Source organism: Nanorana parkeri, unplaced genomic scaffold (genome assembly GCF_000935625.1).
Source record: "Nanorana parkeri isolate BGI_ZX_2015 unplaced genomic scaffold, ASM93562v1 scaffold2110, whole genome shotgun sequence".
In the NCBI taxonomy this organism is placed as follows: domain Eukaryota; kingdom Metazoa; phylum Chordata; class Amphibia; order Anura; family Dicroglossidae; genus Nanorana; species Nanorana parkeri.
Genome location: NW_017308378.1, coordinates 109,691 through 129,427, shown reverse-complemented (window position 1 = coordinate 129,427; position 19,737 = coordinate 109,691). Strand labels below are relative to the sequence as shown.

At 44.1% G+C, this 19,737-nt stretch overlaps 2 protein-coding genes across 2 annotated transcripts in view; one reads left to right on the top strand and one right to left on the bottom strand.

The window, feature by feature from the left end:
- The window catches only part of DPAGT1 (dolichyl-phosphate N-acetylglucosaminephosphotransferase 1), a 17,419-nt gene extending 7,756 nt beyond the window's left edge, over positions 1 to 9,663 (bottom strand). Inside the window, exons 1-5 of the mRNA XM_018572698.1 lie at positions 9,371 to 9,663; positions 7,790 to 7,910; positions 5,831 to 6,044; positions 4,137 to 4,283; positions 2,291 to 2,375 (exon numbers count right to left, since the gene is read on the bottom strand). Of these exons, the coding sequence (XP_018428200.1) occupies positions 2,291 to 2,375; positions 4,137 to 4,283; positions 5,831 to 6,044; positions 7,790 to 7,910; positions 9,371 to 9,516 (713 nt within the window). The 5' untranslated portion in view covers positions 9,517 to 9,663. The remainder of the gene's footprint in view (positions 1 to 2,290; positions 2,376 to 4,136; positions 4,284 to 5,830; positions 6,045 to 7,789; positions 7,911 to 9,370) is intronic.
- Positions 9,664 to 16,728: 7,065 nt separating this feature from the next.
- C2CD2L (C2CD2 like) overlaps positions 16,729 to 19,737 on the top strand; it is a 19,672-nt gene continuing 16,663 nt past the window's right edge. Inside the window, exon 1 of the mRNA XM_018572695.1 lies at positions 16,729 to 17,007. Within this exon, the coding sequence (XP_018428197.1) occupies positions 16,753 to 17,007 (255 nt within the window). The 5' untranslated portion in view covers positions 16,729 to 16,752. The remainder of the gene's footprint in view (positions 17,008 to 19,737) is intronic.

Sequence of the window (19,737 nt, the reverse complement as noted above, 5' to 3'; positions counted from 1 at the left end):
CAGGGGTGAGTCATTACCCGCCCGCCTGCTTCCAGATTGGCTGGGAAGCCAGCTCCATGCTCCTAGGTGATGAGGGAGCATGGAGCCAGCCTCCCGGCCAATCAGGAAGCCGGGCGTCACATCATTACACGGCGCTCAGCTTCCCGATTGGCCAGAAAACCGGCTCCAAGCTTTCTCGTCACATGGGGAAGGCTTCCCTGCTAATCGGGCAGCGAGTCATTACACGCCGCCTGGCTTCCTGAATGCGACTTGCGGTACTCGGTATCCTGCGAGTGCCGAAAAAAAATATCGGTAGTCGATACCGAAATACCGGTATCGGTGCATCCCTATTTACAGCCACAGTCAACATCTGACTGCATGATCACACACAGTGAGTTTTGCAGTAAAGCACTCTGCTTACCTTAAGCACTGAAGGGCAAAAGGAAATGGGAGGAAAAAAAACAAAAACTATTCAATATGTAAATCAGCCTCTTTCTGCTTTCCTGGCTTCCCTATTGGCCATTCAGGCCATCCATCACACTCTGTAGCCGATAGGAGGTAAGCAGAGCACAGAGGGGTTTACTGTAATTTAGCTGGAAAGCGACCCATTCACTCTTCTCAACCCTTCATACAGTGCCCAGAGTTAAAGTGACTTCAACATGAGAACAGTATATAGCCTGATATTGCTGACCTCTCATTTGAGAATGTTAGCTCTCTGGCTGCCATGCTAAAGACTTGGCATCAGTGCTCTGAGTCCCTGACCTGGAGCCTGGCACAGGTAAAGAGATAGTACCGGGTCTATAACTCAAGTATTGAAGCTAGAAACCTACAGCCAACTAGCATTTTTCAAAAGAGAGCCAACCAACAATGGCATTCCCCATACTTTTCTCATACCAGAGTCAATTTAAGGCAAGCAGGGTGATTTACAGCAGAGCTGTGCATGCAAGCACTGAGAGGTGCCTGAACTATCATGCAGCAAGCAGTTGACTAACTTCAACCTTTATAAAAAATAAAATACATTTTTACATATACCGTATATACTCGAGTATAAGCCGTCCCGAATATAAGCCGAGGGTGGGAAATGAGGCAGCTACTGGTAGATAGATACCAATAAAATTACATTAATATTTATTTAAAAGAAAAATAACCTAGCTCTGTAAGTGGAAAAGGGGGTACAGGGCTACATATCATGTACTACGGATCATTTAACCCATTCATGTTAGCAGAGGATCATTGTAAATGTATTGTCTGCACTGTATTAGCAGTATATACTCTATGTAGAGTATATACTGCTAATACAGTGCAGACAATACATTTACAATGATCCTCTGCTAACATGAATGGGTTAAATGATCCATAGTACAGGGCTACATATCATGTACTACGGATCATTTAACCCATTCATGTTAGCAGAGGATCATTGTAAATGTATTGTCTGCACTGTATTAGCAGTATATACTCTATGTAGAGTATATACTGCTAATACAGTGCAGACAATACATTTACAATGATCCTCTGCTAACATGAATGGGTTAAATGATCCATAGTACAGGGCTACATATCATGTACTACGGATCATTTAACCCATTCATGTTAGCAGAGGATCATTGTAAATGTATTGTCTGCACTGTATTAGCAGTATATACTCTATGTAGAGTATATACTGCTAATACAGTGCAGACAATACATTTACAATGATCCTCTGCTAACATGAATGGGTTAAATGATCCATAGTACAGGGCTACATATCATGTACTACGGATCATTTAACCCATTCATGTTAGCAGAGGATCATTGTAAATGTATTGTCTGCACTGTATTAGCAGTATATACTCTATGTAGAGTATATACTGCTAATACAGTGCAGACAATACATTTACAATGATACTAACATGAATGTATTAAATGATCTGTATGTAGCCCTGTACCCCCTTTTCCACTTACAGAGCTAGGTTATTTTTCTTTTAAATAAATATTAATGTAATTTTATTGGTATCTATCTACCAGTAGCTGCCTCATTTCCCACCCTCGGCTTATATTCGGGACGGCTTATACTCGAGTATATACGGTACATGGTAAAATCACTGGCAAAAGGTAAATTAATAAGCCTATGAAAACCTTGCCTATGATAAAATTAAACAAACCCAAGACCTTTAGGGTTTCCGTGTAATAACTTAAAGGAAAACATAGTGCACATGATTTAAATCGCTGTTGCAGCAAACTCTTTCCATTATTATCAGCTGTGGTGACATTAAGGCCAAGCTCTCAACCAAAGCATGATATCCAGTGCGGGTTCAGGACTAGAACTTACCAGTTATGGTAGAGCAATCCCAGGGTGGTGAAGAAAAACGGAATAAGAAAGTAAAGTGAAAAGAGATGATCATCATGGCAATCACCTATTAGAGAAAAGAACAAAACATCTGTAAGAAACAAGAATTCTTCATAGTTACATAGTATTTGAGGTTGAATAAAGACATAAGTCCATCAAGTCCAACCTTTTGTGTGTATGCATTTATGTTTGAGCTTGTGTGTGCGTGTGTATTAGTCCATTTATGATTTTGCTCTTAGGCGTACCTGTACCCCTGTATATTATGGTCTCCGAGGAACTCGTCCAGGAGTCTCTTGAATGATTCCACAATTTTTAATATTTTCCACCAATTTTTGGTTGTGCCCTCGGGTCTTTGTTACAGAGCTGACCGTAAACAGTTTGTTAATAATGTTGCTGTCACCCTTGAGTAGTTTATACAAGAAGATCATGCCCCCCTTAATCTCCTAACCTCCAAAGAGAACATATTTAATTTTAACAACCTTTTTTCATAGTTCAGGTCCTCGAACCCCTTAATAAGTTTGGTTGCCACTTTTTCCAGCTCAAGGACATCCTTTCTGAGTATTGGTGACCAAAACTGGACCGCATACTCCAGATGTGGCCGAACCAGTGATCTATAAAGAGGCAAAATGATAGACTTGTCCCTGCAATACATTCCCTTCTTAATGCAAGACAGGACTCTACTGGCTTTGCTTACTGCAGCCTGGCACTGCGAGCTGTTCTTCAATCTACGGTCTATGATGACCCCAAATCCTTCTCCGTTTCCGACTTCCCTAGTGGCACACCCATAAGTGTATAATCCATTTGCCTATTTTTAACTCCAAGGTGCATTACCTTACATTTATCGACATTGAACTTTTTCTGCCATACAGTTGCCCACTCCCTGATTTTCTCCAGGTCCTCCTGTAATGTTACAATGTCTGAATCCGTGTCTACTACCCTCCCAATTTTCGTATCAGCAAATCAGCAAACACTGAGACATGGCTACTCGCTCCCTCCCCGATACCATTAATAAATAGGTTAAAAAACCTACAACAATCACTTAAGAAAGGGTAGGGCAGAAAAGCACATGTGGGGGATTAAACGCTGCATTTGTATCACATGATAAGAACTGTATGGGCCTTTTCCTAACTTTTGAATTTTTCTCTAGTCTAGTCTTGGAGCTCAAAAGTATTGGTACATGTACTCGTACTTGTACCGTGTACAGTACTTGGTATCTGTGCAACCCTAGGCCTTAATTTGAAGAATGTAGGCAATGTCAATCCAAAATAAATTATTTCAATTTGGATAAGTTGGAATTAGTTCTATTTTCAACAAAGGTGGAAAAAAGGTGTCTATAGGTGACCACTCTCTGCCACCTTTACGTTTAGGTTAGGTTCAGATCGGAGTGATCCCGGCACAGCGGTTGCACACAGCGGTTGCCGCGCAGCCCCATTGATTTCAATGGGGTTACATCTGCGAGGCAAATTGCTGAAAAAAAGGCAACACATGACGCGCAGCTTTTTGTTTTTTTTAGCTGTGTTCAATTGTGCGACTGGGGTGCCGTTAGAAAATAATGGCACTGCCAGCGTGATCAGCTGTGGTGGGTGACTTCGTGACCGCTCAGCAGTCCGTGGGGTTTTGTGCACGAATGCCGCGCAGTCACGGATCATGCAGGTGTGAAGCTAGCCTTAGATGCAATGTCATTTGGCTAGTTATTAGATAGAAAAATAAACACGTCAGATACACTATTTAACCACCAAACAAAATAGGATTCAGCCTTTGAGCAGCAATGAGGAACAAGTTGATACATCAAATAAAAAATATATAAGAGTACACACACACGACTCACCATTAAGCTCTGCAAGGTTAAACAGAATTATAGAGCCAGCAATGATTAAAGATTGACCAGCCTCAAGACCATTAATTCCTGCCAGAATGTTGATTGCATTGGTACAGAAGACAGCTAGCATACCCATGTAAACATAATAAAGAATACCTGCAGGAAAACAAAAACATAATCAACATTTAATATAACAGACTGAGAAAGAAACAAACCTAAAATATTTCGGTATATGGCACATCATGCTACAATCCCACACTTAAACCATCACTGTTGTCTGTAAAATAATTGTCTATGTTGTGGGGTATAAATACGGCTTCTCCTAAATTACATTTCTTTCTGTACAAACAGGTCTGACAATATGGCTGTATCTTGGTGCCAAGCTGACCCCCTGCCATTTCCTTCTTGATATGTCTTTTCCTTTAATGAGGTCTTTCTGCAGTTCCATGCAAGATCTGATTCAGACAGGTTAGATTGTTCTAGCATTTGCAGAGCCCTCTGCACCATACACTTGGGGGAGTCAGCACTGCTTCTAATGATTTAAACTGCTCAGTCCGGTGTTGCTGAGGACTAAAAACAGCATTTCTTTCATGCATTGGGGTGGAATTAAACATAAACGGCACTGCAACTAATGCGGGCATGCTGGCGTACAATGCTTTGCAGCAGTGCAAAAGGTGTTAAGCCAGCTTTACCTTGAGCAGTTCCAATGCAAAAAAACATTTTATGGTTTGAACTAGTAGTCACCAACAGTTCTATAACTTCATAATATATTCATTGCTGACCTGATAGTTGCTTGTGCTATTCTGACACACTGTTTTAAAGAAAAATTCCTGACAAAAAAAATCTTAACTTTTGCAGTGGGCTACCCCCGCACTGCAAGGGTCAAGTGCTCGTTTGGTCTAGGGAGCTAAAATAACAGTGTTATACTCACCCAACCATCAATCCTCCTCTGCTCCAGCGATGGAATGGCCCTCAGCATCCTCACGTTCTATACACTGTATAGAACATGACTCACTGGACCATAGACCACTGGAGCAGAGAGCGGGCGAGGCTTAAGGGACCGGTCTGAGAGGCAGCCGGGATCTTGGTTCGGGCGAGTAGAACTTTACTATTTTATCTTCCTAGACAAAACGAGCACTTAACCCTTGCAGTGCGGGTGTAGACCCAGTGCAAGGGTTAAGATTTTATTTGCCCAGAGTTCTTCTCTAAATCATTTTTAAAATGCGGACCTGGAGTACATATGCAAGTCCAGAAAATCTCATAAAAATGAGCGATGATTTTCTGCATGCAACTTCCAGGTCATTTACTTAAAGCCAGGGGTCAGTAGGATAACCAGGGGGGTAACATTTTCAGAAGGTGTGCTCAATGGCAGCCTGCAAGTTTCTCCTTTTAAAAAAATCCACAAGCTCCAGTTTGGGCAGCTATTATATTATATGCAACATATAATTACATAGTGCGTGTATACATCAGCTACAAGTAAAGCAATGTCTGCAAGGGGGTTCACAGATGTTTGTTCCCCAAACAAATATGCAGTGGCCTCAAGTTCACCAATTCATAATTTGTATTCACTTAGAATCCAAGAATTAGATGTTAGCACACGGTCAGGATAAGTTCACTGTCCTATACTTGGTCATGTGCTTATGTATCCCATTTCTTGTACTGCCAAAACACAATTACACTTTAACAGAATAAAGCTCACTCACCGAGATCCACATGAAGCCCCAGAAGAGGTCTGAATGGCTTGGGTACTACAATGGTAGTGTTACCAAATGTGATAAAGTAGACCATGAGAAGTGGCAGCGAGGCTGCAGTGGGCAGCAGCAACTTGTGTCGCCAGCGCAGGTTCAAGACATCATCCGCAAATCCCAGAAAGATCATGCAGCAAATGGCAAGTAGCGCCCCAATAAGAGCGACAAACTGTAAATGAAAATTTGAAATAGAAAAAGGTCAAAATGATGCATGAGGTAATAAAATAAACAACACTCACATCAGAGGCAGTGTGCTATCATTTCTCCACTAGGTTTCTGCCGTAAGATCATTGATACATATCTGTGCAAATTGTCTATTAAAGAAAGTTCATCTCAGAGATGGGGGGGTTAGCACACGTTTTCTGGGGTTTCTACCAGAAAACTTATGGCAAGAAAAGTAGTACAGTATTGATATCCAAAGAATTATGTACAACCTATTTTATTTTTGTGCATTGTAGTGTACGGTAAGTAAGTAGTGATGAACTCTCATAAAAAAAATATATATAAATATATCTCTATTTTTTTAAATTACTATAATTTTTATTATAATATTAGTACATATTACTTATTAGTAATTACATTTCAGTGAATAGTTTTGTGAATGGTGCTAATCAGCCACAAGGGTTTTAACTAATTATTATTGAGTGAAAGTGTTAAGGTGCCCATACACCTGCCGATTATCGTACGATAATCGCAGGTGATTATTCATTGCCCTCTGCAGTGAAAAGCCTTGAGCTGAGCAATCAGCGGTTTGTGATCACTCAGTTCTCGAGCTAAAGAGGTGGCATGTGAGAGCTGCAGGGTGACACACCAGCTTGAACTATTGGGAAGAGTATATTTTACTCTCCCAAGAGCTCACGCAGACCCACACATACAAGATGATCCAATTGAGCATCACACAAAAAAGAAAAGTTCATCTGCCATGTGTAGTCAGTGACAGCAAACAAACCTAGATTTAAAAAGTGAATACTGATTGGTTGCTCTGGGCTACACTTCACCTTTTACATACAGAACATGCAGTTTGTAATCATGTTTCCCCCATTTCGCTGCCAGGATATATGGGGGGTTTTGGCATACATTATAAATTCTGCATTTTAGGCCTGAAGATTACCTAAAACCCCCAAAATGATATATTTTCTGAAAGCAGAGGCTCTATACAATAAAATGGTGCCAGTTGCAATTTTTTTTTTTCTCACACGATATTAGCACAACTGTTTATCAAACCCACATCTTCAGTTAAAGAAATCAAACACATTTTGGTACACACACACACACACACACACACACACTATATAATCCCCAATTTTTTTATACTATATAAAATATAAACGATGCCAATAAATACCAAACATGTTAACCCTCCAAAACTGCGTGCACTCATGAAATGGCAAAAAACAACAGTACCCAAAATTGTCCACAGACAACCATTAAAAGCCTTCACAGGACATCAGTTTAGTGTTAACAGTGAATGATGGCCCTGGAATTATTGCTCTTGCTCCGATGTGCGCGGTGATACTTAATATATGTGACGCAATCATCATTTCCGTACAGATCATACTCGTCTAGCGTGATCCTCGGCCATAGCCGCAAGCAAATGACAGCGGTGTAAGGCTTCCGGTTTCATTTTACACAGGCAGAGGAGCAAACTTTTTTTGCTCTTCTCCCATTGCTCTACATCCTGGCACCCGCCATGGTTATTCCGGGCACCCAGGAGGGACAAGTAAGCCAAAGATACATGGAAGGAGTAGTCTGGCAGAGTAATGGGCACACCATCTGTGGGCTGTAGAAGTGACTTGGAGTCTGTTTACGGGCCCTTCTCCCGCTGACATATACGTTGGTGGCAGCAAAAGGTTTTACCGTCAATAAAATACAGTATAATTGAAAAAGGAGTACAAGGTGAATAAATAAAATTACCTCATGGTGTGGGAATTCTCTACACTTTTCTTCAATGAAACAACTCAAGAAGGGAACGGGAATGAAGAAAAAAAGGATAAGCAGAAACACTGCCCCGCTGATCACTCCTTGAGACTCTGGGCTGAAGAAACAAAAACATACAAATGGGTTTATTGAAGTGAATACAAAACAATGAAAAAGGGCAATTTGTGTAATGTGTAGGCTTGAATCTGAAAAACATACAAAAGAAACACTTAATAAAAGTGTATTTTCTTAACAGAGCTGGGACCATGCTTTACAGCATCTTCCAGGGCTTGTACAGTCACTATGCTGAGCAAATTCCCCCCCCCCTCAAAACACAGCGGGTCACTCGCATGGAACAGCGGCCATTCAGAGAACGGCTGGCATTTTTATCAATGAATACTAGGTGTGCTGCGATTGGACAGGGGGCAGTGATGTCATGGCATGCTGTTTATTTGTAAAATGCATATGTAATATAAATAGTAACAAAAAATGTGCATTTTTTTTCTATTTATGAATATTAGGCCCACACTTGTATAAATTCACTATTGTTCTTTTTTCAATCTTTGTATTTCCTCGTTCTCTAGTTTGTCCTCAAACCACTCCTCCTGTTTGCGGGTTTCTCCATCAATTGAGAAGACACCCTCACGTGCACATTCCTGCACCTGTGTCCATCCATAGACACAGCATGTGGCAAGCCATGCTTCTGCTCCCTCCATTCAACAGAATGATTGACAGCAGAAGGAGCCAATCGCTCCATTGCCATCACTATCCTCCCCAGAACCGGATAGTTCGGGAATGCAGAGTATCTTTATGGACCTGGTGGAGGTGACAGCGACCACAGGTATGTGCAGGGAAGAGGGGGGACAGGGGTACAAAGACAGGTACTGGGCGGTTTTTACCCTAATGCAGAGTGAAGACAGAAGCTGTTTGGTTGCTTTGGACAACGGTTGAGAGAGAACTTGTCTCAGACACTTTGAGTGTAATTGTATCTGTAAGGACACTTTCACACAAAAACTCATTGCAATGCCTCCAACATTCATGCATCTTTACATACATTAAATGTATTTTCATGCACGCTGGCAGGAATTGCCATTGTCCAGTGTTTAGCAGTCCTATTTCCTGGAAGGATCAAAATAATTACTAACATTTACGTGCATTTGTGTGCATCATGTTAATGCATACACACTGCATGTTAACACAACATACTGCAACACACATCTCCACAGCGTTGTGGTGTGAACGAGGCACATACATACAAACCACTGTCTCTATGTACCTGCGATGCTCTGGTGCAGAAAAACATTAGTCAATGTGCATGGAGTGAAGGAGCCCAAACAAGTTCTAATTGTCAATTACACATTTATTTATCGTCTTTCAGTCTATAACAAAACCCAGAGAACACTGGGGGGACTTTATTAAAACTGGAGAAGACAGAATCAGTTGCCCATGGCAACCAATCGACTATACTATATAGCGATGTGGAAGTTGTGTGCTGATATACAATGTATGACTAGAGCTGAGCACCAAGGTAAGATGCCAGGACTCTCTGTCATTGTGTGTAAACATTGCAGATCTTACACTGGCTCTCTGCTGGATTTGTTCATGTCGATCCCATAAAGCTTAGCCGAGATGAAGTGTTCCTTGAAGGCAGGGATGAGAAAGACAGTGGCCAGGCCTCCCAGTACAGAGCCGGCCAGGTTTACAAGCAGCGGTACGATCGCCATGGTCAGAGTGTACACACTTCTCTTCCTACTTCCGCTGCTGTCATCTGATGTTTTTTTTTTCTTAAGTACACGTGTGTGGAGAAAGAAGTCACAGTTCCTTCCTACTTCCGCCGCTCTCACCGGCTTCCTGCGCTCTTTTTGCACACGTGTTTTAGAACACCGGTAAACTCCCACCTGCGTGCTCGCCCTCTGTGCAGTGTGCGCGCCCTCGTAGTCCAATAGCGCATGCGCTATGTGTTGCTCTTGCTCCTGACATGGCCAGGATGACAGCCATTTAACCAGTTGACATCCGGGGTGTTAAACCCCCTTCCCATCCAGGCCATTTTTCAGTATTCAGCGCTGCGGTACTTTGACTGACATTTATTCCGTCATGCAGCGCTGTACTGAAATGAATTTTATACCCTTTTTTGGGGACACATAGAGCTTTATTTTGGTGGTATTTAATCACCACTGGGGTTTTTATTTTTTAATATATTAAGGAAAAACTACAGATGTTTTTTTAAAAAAAAACCAGTTCCCCCTATATTAAATTCTAAAACATTTATTATTACCAAATTTTTTGGTAAAATATAAAAGACGGGGTCACGTCGGGTAAAGAGACACCAAACATGTCAAGCCTTAAAATTCCGCATGCTTCCGTCCGTTTTTTCTTAACGGGCGGACGGCAAGAGGTTAAAGATCCTCACCCTAGCCCCAGCACAGTCCCTAGATCTGGAACACAATTTTTTGTTCACGTGGTAATAAACATTTTAGCAATTTTAAATCCTGGTCAATCAAATATACATTGCCCAGCTGGGTATTTGTTTACATTTTTGCCTAAGCACTTCAGGGCCATCTTTAACATGGAGCAAAAGGGACAGTTGCCCCAGGCCCAGTTATCTTTGTGGGGCCCAAAGCAGCTGCCCCTTGAGCTGGGGCAGACTGACTATTCGGGCTCTCAAACACTGCCAGAGGGCCTGTGGCCAGGTGGGGGACATGGCCCCTCTCCACCAGATTAAAACAACCATGACAACCTGCGCTGGCCTGTCTGTAGACCGGCTTGGAGCCCCCCGCACACAGCCTGCCAGGATTGGTGGCCCATCCCAGCCTTCCGCGGACATGCTGACTGAGATGCAGGACCCGGGGGCTCTATTTGAGGCGCACAGCATAGAGGAGATCAGGGCCCTGGAGAGGAAGGTGCGGGCAGAGACAGTCCTGACTTCATAGCCCACATTCACACTTGCGCCTTCCATGAATGCGTGGCAAAGGGCTGTTTTTATGTGTGTTTGGTGCGCATTCACCAAAACGTTCTAATTTCACCAGATAACTTTCACCAACAATTTCTAATGGCACCCCAAATGTAGCCAGGAACACGTGTTTTTGCTCCACCCTGTTCGTTTTTGGTTTTTTTTGTCATCTGTGTCCCATTGCGGAGAATTTACTCTGGACAGCGGCCATTCAGAGAATGCTTAGCATTTTTAATAATTAATACAAGGTGTTCTCCAATTGCATGAGAGGTGGTGACATCACAATGCGTCCCTCATCCAATTAGACAATGACTTGTGGTTATTGATAAAAAATACTAGGCGTTCTCTGGTCGCTGTTCCAAGCCAGTGATTCCCTGTGTTTTCAGAGCAGATGGAAAGCCACTTAGCACAGTGACATACAGGACTCGGCAGATCTCTGTCAGCACTGTATTACCTCCAGGTACTATGGTGCTTTATAGGATCCCCAGGAGCAGATCACATATGACATATGCATACTTACATTGAGACAAGCCAGACCAATGTAATTTGCACATTAATTATTATCTGGAGTTCAGCTTTAAGCCAAAATTTACCCTAAAGGGCAAAGCTTTATTCAGACTAGACCACCTTCCCCAAAGGTTTCTATGATTGCCCCCCCCCCCTACTATTTTTTTTATACTGGCTACCAGTACTGCTTTCATTTATAAAGTAAATATACAATTGCTCAATGCTGTACATTTATTGGGCTTCATACAGGTAATAACAACAAAAGAAAGGGCTGCAAAACGATAGGTAACAGTAGTCAATGCTTAGGTTTAGAAGCTGTTTAAAGGCTTAAGCTGGCCTTACACCTATAGATTATCTGCAGATTTTCTATGGCCAGATGGAAAAAGTGCAACAGATTCCTCAATCTACGCTAAACTGTGTGGATGGAGGAATCTCACGCTGGGTAAAGCTTCAGTATCTTGCTAGTCAGTCCCGCTGGCTCTCTAAAAACACCTGAACAATGCCTGCATCCAGTCTGATTGTTCAGGTATTTGGACAGCCAGTGGGGCCGACTAGCAAGATACTGAAGCTTGGCCCAGTGGAAGATTCCTCCATCCACACAGTTTAGCGTAGACGGAGGAATCTGTTGCACTTTTCCCATCTGGCCATAGAAAATCTGCAGATAATCTATAGGTGTATGGCGAGCTTAAAGTGACATTAAACCCTCAGATTTTTTAACATAAAACAATACTGTAATGTGTGCCTTACTGTAATCCATGGTTGTTTCCCTTCTCTTTGATGCTCTTCCTTTTAAATCTGTATCTTTTCTCATGCTTGGAGAGAACTTCCCTTTTCAGCTCAGGGCCTCTTCCTGTAGTGCTGGCTCAGGTTACAGCCAATAGAAACGTATACACAGACACCGTTTGAGACAAGGCAGTCTGCTGAAAAGGGAAGTTCTCTCCAAGCATGAGAACAGATACAGATTTAAAAGGAAGAGCATCAAAGAGAAGGGAAACTACCATGGATTACAGTAAGGCGCACATTACAGTATTGTTTTATGTTAAAAAATCTGAGGGTTTAATGTCACTTTAAGTTTTTAACTTTTTTTTAAAAAGTGGACTTTACCTTTTACCCCAAGATTAATTAGTTATGTGAATTAATTCCGATTTATATAGAGTTAGTATCAGCAAACATCTAGTTGTGCATTTCTAATGCCAAAAACAAGTCAGCCGTCCTTGCTCTTAGATTTCATGAATACATATTATATGTGTGTGCTTAATCTCAGGAGTTAAATCTTTAAAAAACATTCAAGTACCTCAACTACTATTACAAATGTATCTTATTTGTGTATCACTCAGCTGTAGATCCTCCAATCATCTCTGAATTGGTGCTGACACTGTCCTTCCTTCTGGAGGGTGGCTACTATTGTTCCCCATGGTCCCTGTGTGTGTTGTAAAGTAGTCACCATTTCAAGCTCGCTACCGTGATGGACTACAATCTCATGTTTAATTTACTAATTTGTATGAAGATTGTAATCCATGCCTGGAGTGAGCTTGGAGCGGTGGCTACTTTACAATACACACAGGGACCACGGAGAACAAAAGTAGCCACGCTCCAGAAGGAAGGACAGTGTCAGCACCAATTCAGAGATGATTTGAGGATCTACAGCCGAGTGATACACAAATAAGATACATTTTTGTTAATAGATAAGGTACTTGAATGCATGACTTTAGTGTCACTTCAAAATTCCATTTTCATATGCGATCCTAGTATAACATGCTTTAGTACTGTACTTCACAAAGCATGGCTTTGACTTCTGGTTCTTCCAGGTGTCCTTTGAACTTGTGTCCTTATTTTCTCAGATTTGATTGGACTGCCCTATAGCTAAAAATAGAATGTCCCATTTCCTAATCTTGTATAACATTCCTACGAGTGCAGAGTCTTACCCTACCCTTTTAACTGCCAGTTTCCACAGTCAAAGCAATGATTTGCCTGGCTCCGCCCACTGTCCTGAAACGAGTTATCCTCTTATTTTTCAGATATGTGAAGGAATGAGACATGTGAATGCCTTCTGTTATAAGAAGGGTTGACAGTGCTACAGTCCATAGAGCAATACACACTTTGCATTGACTAATGCATTTAAATCCCACTGAAAATCTAGCTGAAAATGGTTTCTATAACTTTAGTGTGCAGCTAAACAGTGTCAAGTCAGTGCCCTGCTCTAGGCTGCAGAAAAGGACCACTTGTGGAAGTAGTAGTCTCTCTGCAAGGGTTGGATATACCCCGTTAAGTCAGACGTACAGCTCTGCAATCAACAAAGCCCACACTACTTTCCAACTGTCTGAGCAAGCGGTGTTCTGAGCTGCAGCAGAGAGACCACTGCTTCCATACAGAGAGCAGTGATCTTAATCTGTAGCCTAGCACCAGATATTATGCAGGCTAAAATGACGTTCATATAATTTAATTTTTGCCTCGCACAATCCTGTCTGTGTCAATGTGTTGCAGGCATATTTTGTGTTCTGTATGTGGATATATTATTCTGGTGCAGATCATTTTATAAGTAATAGAACATGATTGCTGGACTTTCTCTTTACAAATAAAGTTGTTTCGGCACACTGAAAAAAAATACATATACATCATGAACGGTGTCTTTGATGTAATCTATGTCACATTAAAGTGTAGTTGAGCCACAATAAGCTCCGAAAATATGTCTGAGGAGTCCAAAGTTTTTTTCTATTATTTTCTCAAGTGCAAACAAGAAAATAGAAAGGCTGCCTTTTGTTTTTCTTGTTGCCTCTTGTGGAAATACTTTTAACTGTTCCCATACAGTATTTGTTTCTATCAGACTGAAAGGATATCTGTGTGATGACCCCACACAGCCCTGGTAAGACCGCACAGCCCCGGTGAGACCGCACACAGCCCCGGTGAGACCGCACACAATCCTGGTTAGACCGCACAGCCCTGGTAAGACCGCACAGCCCTGGTGAGAGCACACTCAGCCCTGGTGAGAGCACACGCAGCCCCGGTGAGACCACACACAGCCCCGGTGAGACCGCACACAGCCGCGGTGAGACCGCACACAATCCTGGTTAGACCGCACAGCCCTGGTAAGACCGCACAGCCCTGGTTAGACCGCACAGCCCTGGTAAGACCGCACAGCCCTGGTTAGACCGCACAGCCCTGGTAAGACCGCACAGCCCTGGTGAGAGCGCACACCGCCCTGGTGAGACCGCACACAGCCATGGTAAGACCGCACACAGCCCTGGTAAGACCCCGAACATCCACCTGTGACCCTGCACATGCCTGGTCAGATCCCAGACATCCTTCTGAGACCCTGCACAGCCCTGGCGAGATCCTGAACAGCCCTGGTCAGATCCCGCACAGCCTCCTAAGACCACAGACAACCCTGGTAAGACCGCGCACAGCTTTGGCTCGACCCCGCACAGGCTCCTGAGACCACGTTACAGCCCTGGTCGGACAGCGCACAGTCCAAGTCAGACTCTGCACAGCCTTCTGAGACACCGCAGTCCTGCTGAGCAACAAATTATGTTGCTTCATATTATTCTGCATTGCTTCATAATGGATTGCTGAAATTTGTAGTCCTCTATTGTTGGTGGTATTCTGCATTGCTATATAATGTACTGCTGGGATTTGTAGTCTTCTATAACGTGGTATTCTGCATTGCTGTATAATGGATTGCTGGGATTTGTAGTCCCCTATCGCTGATGGTATTCTGCATTGCTGTATAATATATTGCTGAGATTTGTAGTCTCTACAGCTTGAAGTCAGTGGCAGAACTACCAGGTTCGCAGCGGTTGCAGTTTTGACAGGGATCTGGTGCTCCTCCACTGTCCTAAAATTATTAGTCTGTATTGTTTTAGAAAAACTCACACGTGACGCTTAACAAAGGTATCGACAAGTACTTGAGGAAAAGTATTGGACTACAATGTCACCCACACAATGGTGCAGAGCACAAGGTGGCACTACCAGTTCCAGTTTGTGCTTGAATAGCTCCTTCCCCGGCATTTAAAGTGGAGTGCCTCAAGATTTTGCATATTTTTTAAAAGTTCCGTGACTGAAAAAAGGTTAAGAAACGCTGGCCTATGCTCGGCCATCCGCTAGTTCCAGCAGCACCCACCAAGAGGATTTACCGGTCAGGTTTGCGGTGGGATATTCACAAATCTACCTAAAGAAAAAAGCTATAATAACAAGTGGCAGCACAATGCCCTGGTGTGAATAGTGATCAGGCTGGGCTTGGTGTGAACCCAGTTTGCCTAAGACCACTCAAAACTGTGACCACCCCCTCTCCCCCCCCCCCCCTTCCCCGACCCAATCAGTGGCAGAAGTTGCCATTGGGGATTTACCTGCCCACATGTGATGTATAGCTTCAGGGAATATGCGGTGGTAAATCTCTGGGAATGATTGAGTTGAGAGGAGCGAGTGGCAGTCACAGCTTTGAGCGGGCTTGGGCTCACTCAGGTAAACTAGTTTCCTACTTAGCCCAGGCTCCTTTGGGGGAGCCCCAACCTAGTACTCAGAGGTTGGCTTCGGCTGACCTAGAGGAATGGGTCCGCCTGCCTTCAGCTAAGTGGACATTGAGTGCCCTGCCCTTGTCAGGAGCCTTGTGCCCTGGGCGGGTCAGAGAAAGGGCCATATCTCTTCCGGAGACACACCATTTGACACACGTTAGTGCACTTTTTTGTGCGCGTTCAGATGCACTTTTCCGTTTGCTCTGGTGTTTAATTTTTCCCCACGGCTTAAAAAAGGGGTGTGAACAGGACCAATAAATAAAATGGGATATCTTCATTTTGGGCGTTGGCGTGCTTTGGGAAATGTGATCGATAATGCGAAATCACCTGCACTCCATACAGCGTACAGATCTTGATGGAAGGTTGGCGCTTGAAGTGACAACACGGATGGCGCCGTGTCAGATACAGTCCATAATAGAAGTCACCAGCACTTGATGATGTGTGCACGAAGTTAAGCACTTTTTATTAAATTGTCACATGGGTCATACAGCCAACGTTTCGGGGCCACGCAGGGTCCGTTCGGGGCCACACTGGGCGACATAGCAGGTGACTATGTCGCCCAGGAGAAGGGACCCTGCGTGGCCTCGAAACGTTGTCTGTATGACGAATGTGACAATATATTAAAAAGTGCTTAACTTCGTGCACACATCATTGAGTGCTGATGACTTCTATTATGGACTTTGGGAAACGTGGACACATCTCTTGGGTGTGAATGGGGTTTATAGATCAGATGCTGGTGTAGATTATTTATTCCTGATATACGGTAGAACATATTATCATAGAAGAAACCCTTCCAATGTATGAGTAGTGATGATGAGGATGATGGAGACCTCCAGTGGTGGGCAGGTCGCTGACACAACACCGGATACAAATGTGTCTACATCACACGGTGGGAGGGTTGTGTCAGGACGTCAGTGTGTTTAGAACACATGTTGTGAAGGAAGATCCCGGGAACGGAGCGGCAGTGTAGATGGATCGGCTCTGAGGGGTGAGGGATGGACAACGAGCAGCCGCCCGAGTCCTCGGTCCCCGATGGGGTGACACTGGGCTTCGTCACTCAGCTGATGATCTTCGCCCTGTCGGTGCTGACGGTCCTGGCCTGGTTCGTTCAGATGACCCGGAGGTCTCCATTACCCCCATCGGCCGGTGCCCGGTCACTTCTCACATCACTGTGCCGGTTCCCTTCCACCGGAGACAACTGGAGCACAGCCTGGGCACAGGCCCTGAATGTGGAGTCCCAGAGAAGCCAGGCAAGTGTTCCCTATACACCTGTAACGGCTGCTGATCGCTGTGTATGGAGCTGGGGTGTATGTGATCATGGCATGTCCTTCCATCTTGGTATCTCTTGTCAGATACAAGCCCCTCATCACATCTCTGTGACACAGGAACGCGTGGAACGTATTCTCATATCGCACCACATCGCGTTTTTGTTTTAGGCTAGGTTCAGATATTGGCGATCCCAGGACGCGCGATCATGCACAATTGCACACAGCAGTTGCCACGCAGCCCCATTGATTTCAATGGGGTTACATCCGCATGGCAATCGCTGAGAAAAAGGTACACACACCTTTTTGTTTGTGACACAGAATGCATGGCTTTTTAAAAAAATGTTTATTAAGCCATGATCGCATTCAATTGCATGGGCGGTATCCCGCGCAATCTGCCCAGCGCAACTGGGGTGCAATCAGAAAATAATGGCACTGTCCCAACACGATTGGCGGTGGTGGGCGTTTTGTGCACTATTGCCGGGTGGGTGTCACGGGTCGCCATAGTATGAACCTAGCCTAAGTGGCACTCCAACCCATTTTTGCCATTGCATGTGCGTTGCATCACACTGCAACACATGGTAACTTCAGTCCGTAACACACCACAGGCGAAGCAGCAACTTACGGACCTTCCCGCGTACTGTCTTGTTTTTTTCGCTCCGGCGTGTCAGCTCCCATAGCTGAGCGTGCCGAGATGAAAAATGTCATCTTCCTGTATAAACCCGTGCATCGGGATGCAAAGTCTATTCAGTTACACACGAGCCGATTGGCTTTAGATGAAGTCTTTCATTTGGCCGCGCTTGGCTCGCGCACTACATGTGAACGTCCGCTCCTCACAGCTTTGCTCCGCATGGCTTGGCATGAAGCATGTGCCTGGCTTTATTGTCATGTATTGTGGTGTGATGCAATTCTTTAAAAAAAAAAGGGTCATTCGCTTTTTTCAGTGCAATTTAGTGATGTAGCGGCCGCGCACCGTGCAGCCCCTTTGCATTGGCGCGATTTAGACTCCATTCACATCTATGCAATGCAGGCAGTCACGCATCGCGTGTTGTGATGTTAGGTGCAATGTGGTGCCATTTTTCTCTCTCCTCTCGTATATGTATGTAAACCTGAACTGTGAACTTCTCTGCTTTGCTTCCTTAAGGGCCCAGTCACACCATACCTAGTGCTTTCCGGGGCGGTTCGAGCCCACAAAGCACTGGATCTCATGGATCAACCTGGGCAGCGGTCTCGGGTGGGAGGGGGCGTGTCAATCAATGGCACCGCAGATACCCTCCCTATCGGCTATCGCCCGCACCGTAATGCAAGGTGCAGGAATTCGATCCAGTGCGTTCCGGACTCAAACTGCACCAGAACACACTGGATATGGTGTGACGGGGCCCTTGGGTCTGATAAATACACCTGTTGAAAGTGTTTTCTTAGAACTGTTTTTAGAACTACAAAACAATACGTAATAATCCTGTCCGAAATCCAAATCAGCTGATAACTTCCTGCGCTCTCTGCTGGACCCTTTATCAGATACGTTATTCTTGTCTCTCTGTGTGGACTACAGAACACCTCCCCTTGTTATGGTGATAAGAGGGGGAGGTGTTTTGTAGACTCAACACCTCTTGTCCCAGGGTGACATTGCTTCTGCTCCACAGATACTGTACTTTGAGTCACCCTAGGACAGAATGTGTGTTGCTGGCAGGACCACTAGGGGAAAATAAAGAAAACTAATGCAGCCTCCCTGTCTAAGGATTTGGGATGAGCTTCTCCTAACCCTAAAGTGCTATGGGGCCACCCGCCCAACCACCTGCAGGATGGGGCATTCCCCGCATGGCAGCTGCACATTAATTAAGGGGCAGGATGATTTTGCTGACATCATTGACCTTTATATGGCCATATTGGGTCAATATCGTTGACCAAATACAGTCTGGTGACCATTTAAGATCAGAGACCTCACAGCATCCCGCCTCTTTGTTAACATGCAGCTGGGGGCGGGGACATCCCTGTCCGCAGCTGATTGGACGACAGTGGAAGGAGCTTCCCTTCACGTTCATAGGAGCTCAGGTTCAGTCTGAGCCAGAACTCATCCCTACCAAGGATTGGTCAGCTGCAATATGACATTTATTTTCTTGGGCTTGGATACGCTTCAAATAATTGTCATTTTTTAAAATCATTTTGTGTCTAGATGCAAAAATAAAAAAGTTATACTTCCCTGAATCTCGCAGTCGGACGGAGTTGCATCGATCCCTCCAGCCTGTCTCTTCCCCTGCTGCAGCGGTGGTATGTTCCCCAGTGTCTGCATGTCCTATACACAGTGTATAGAATGTGATGACTCGGGGACCTTGGACCGCTACAGCATAGGGGGAGAGAGGCTCCAGGGTTTGCATGGAGTTCTGCTTTAAGTTGGGCACAGGATGTCTTTAAGTAAGACTGTAGGTATATACTTTATACCTGCATTGAAATCTGTGTATTCACCTCCTGACACCTTTCACCTGAATGGATTTGCTTTAATTAAACAAATACATTTGGCGTCCTCTGTTTTTCCAAAACGCCAGCTTTGACTATGGTGATCACGGGTGTTTTACATGGAGTGCACAGGGAGCTACATAATCTAGCTTGGCATGGGGCCAGCAGAACTAGATGTGCTCACATTTCCTGTGCCAACAGCGCGCTCGGGATTCTCCTGCCTCAACTGTACATCACAAATCTACATTCCCATTGCTTGAC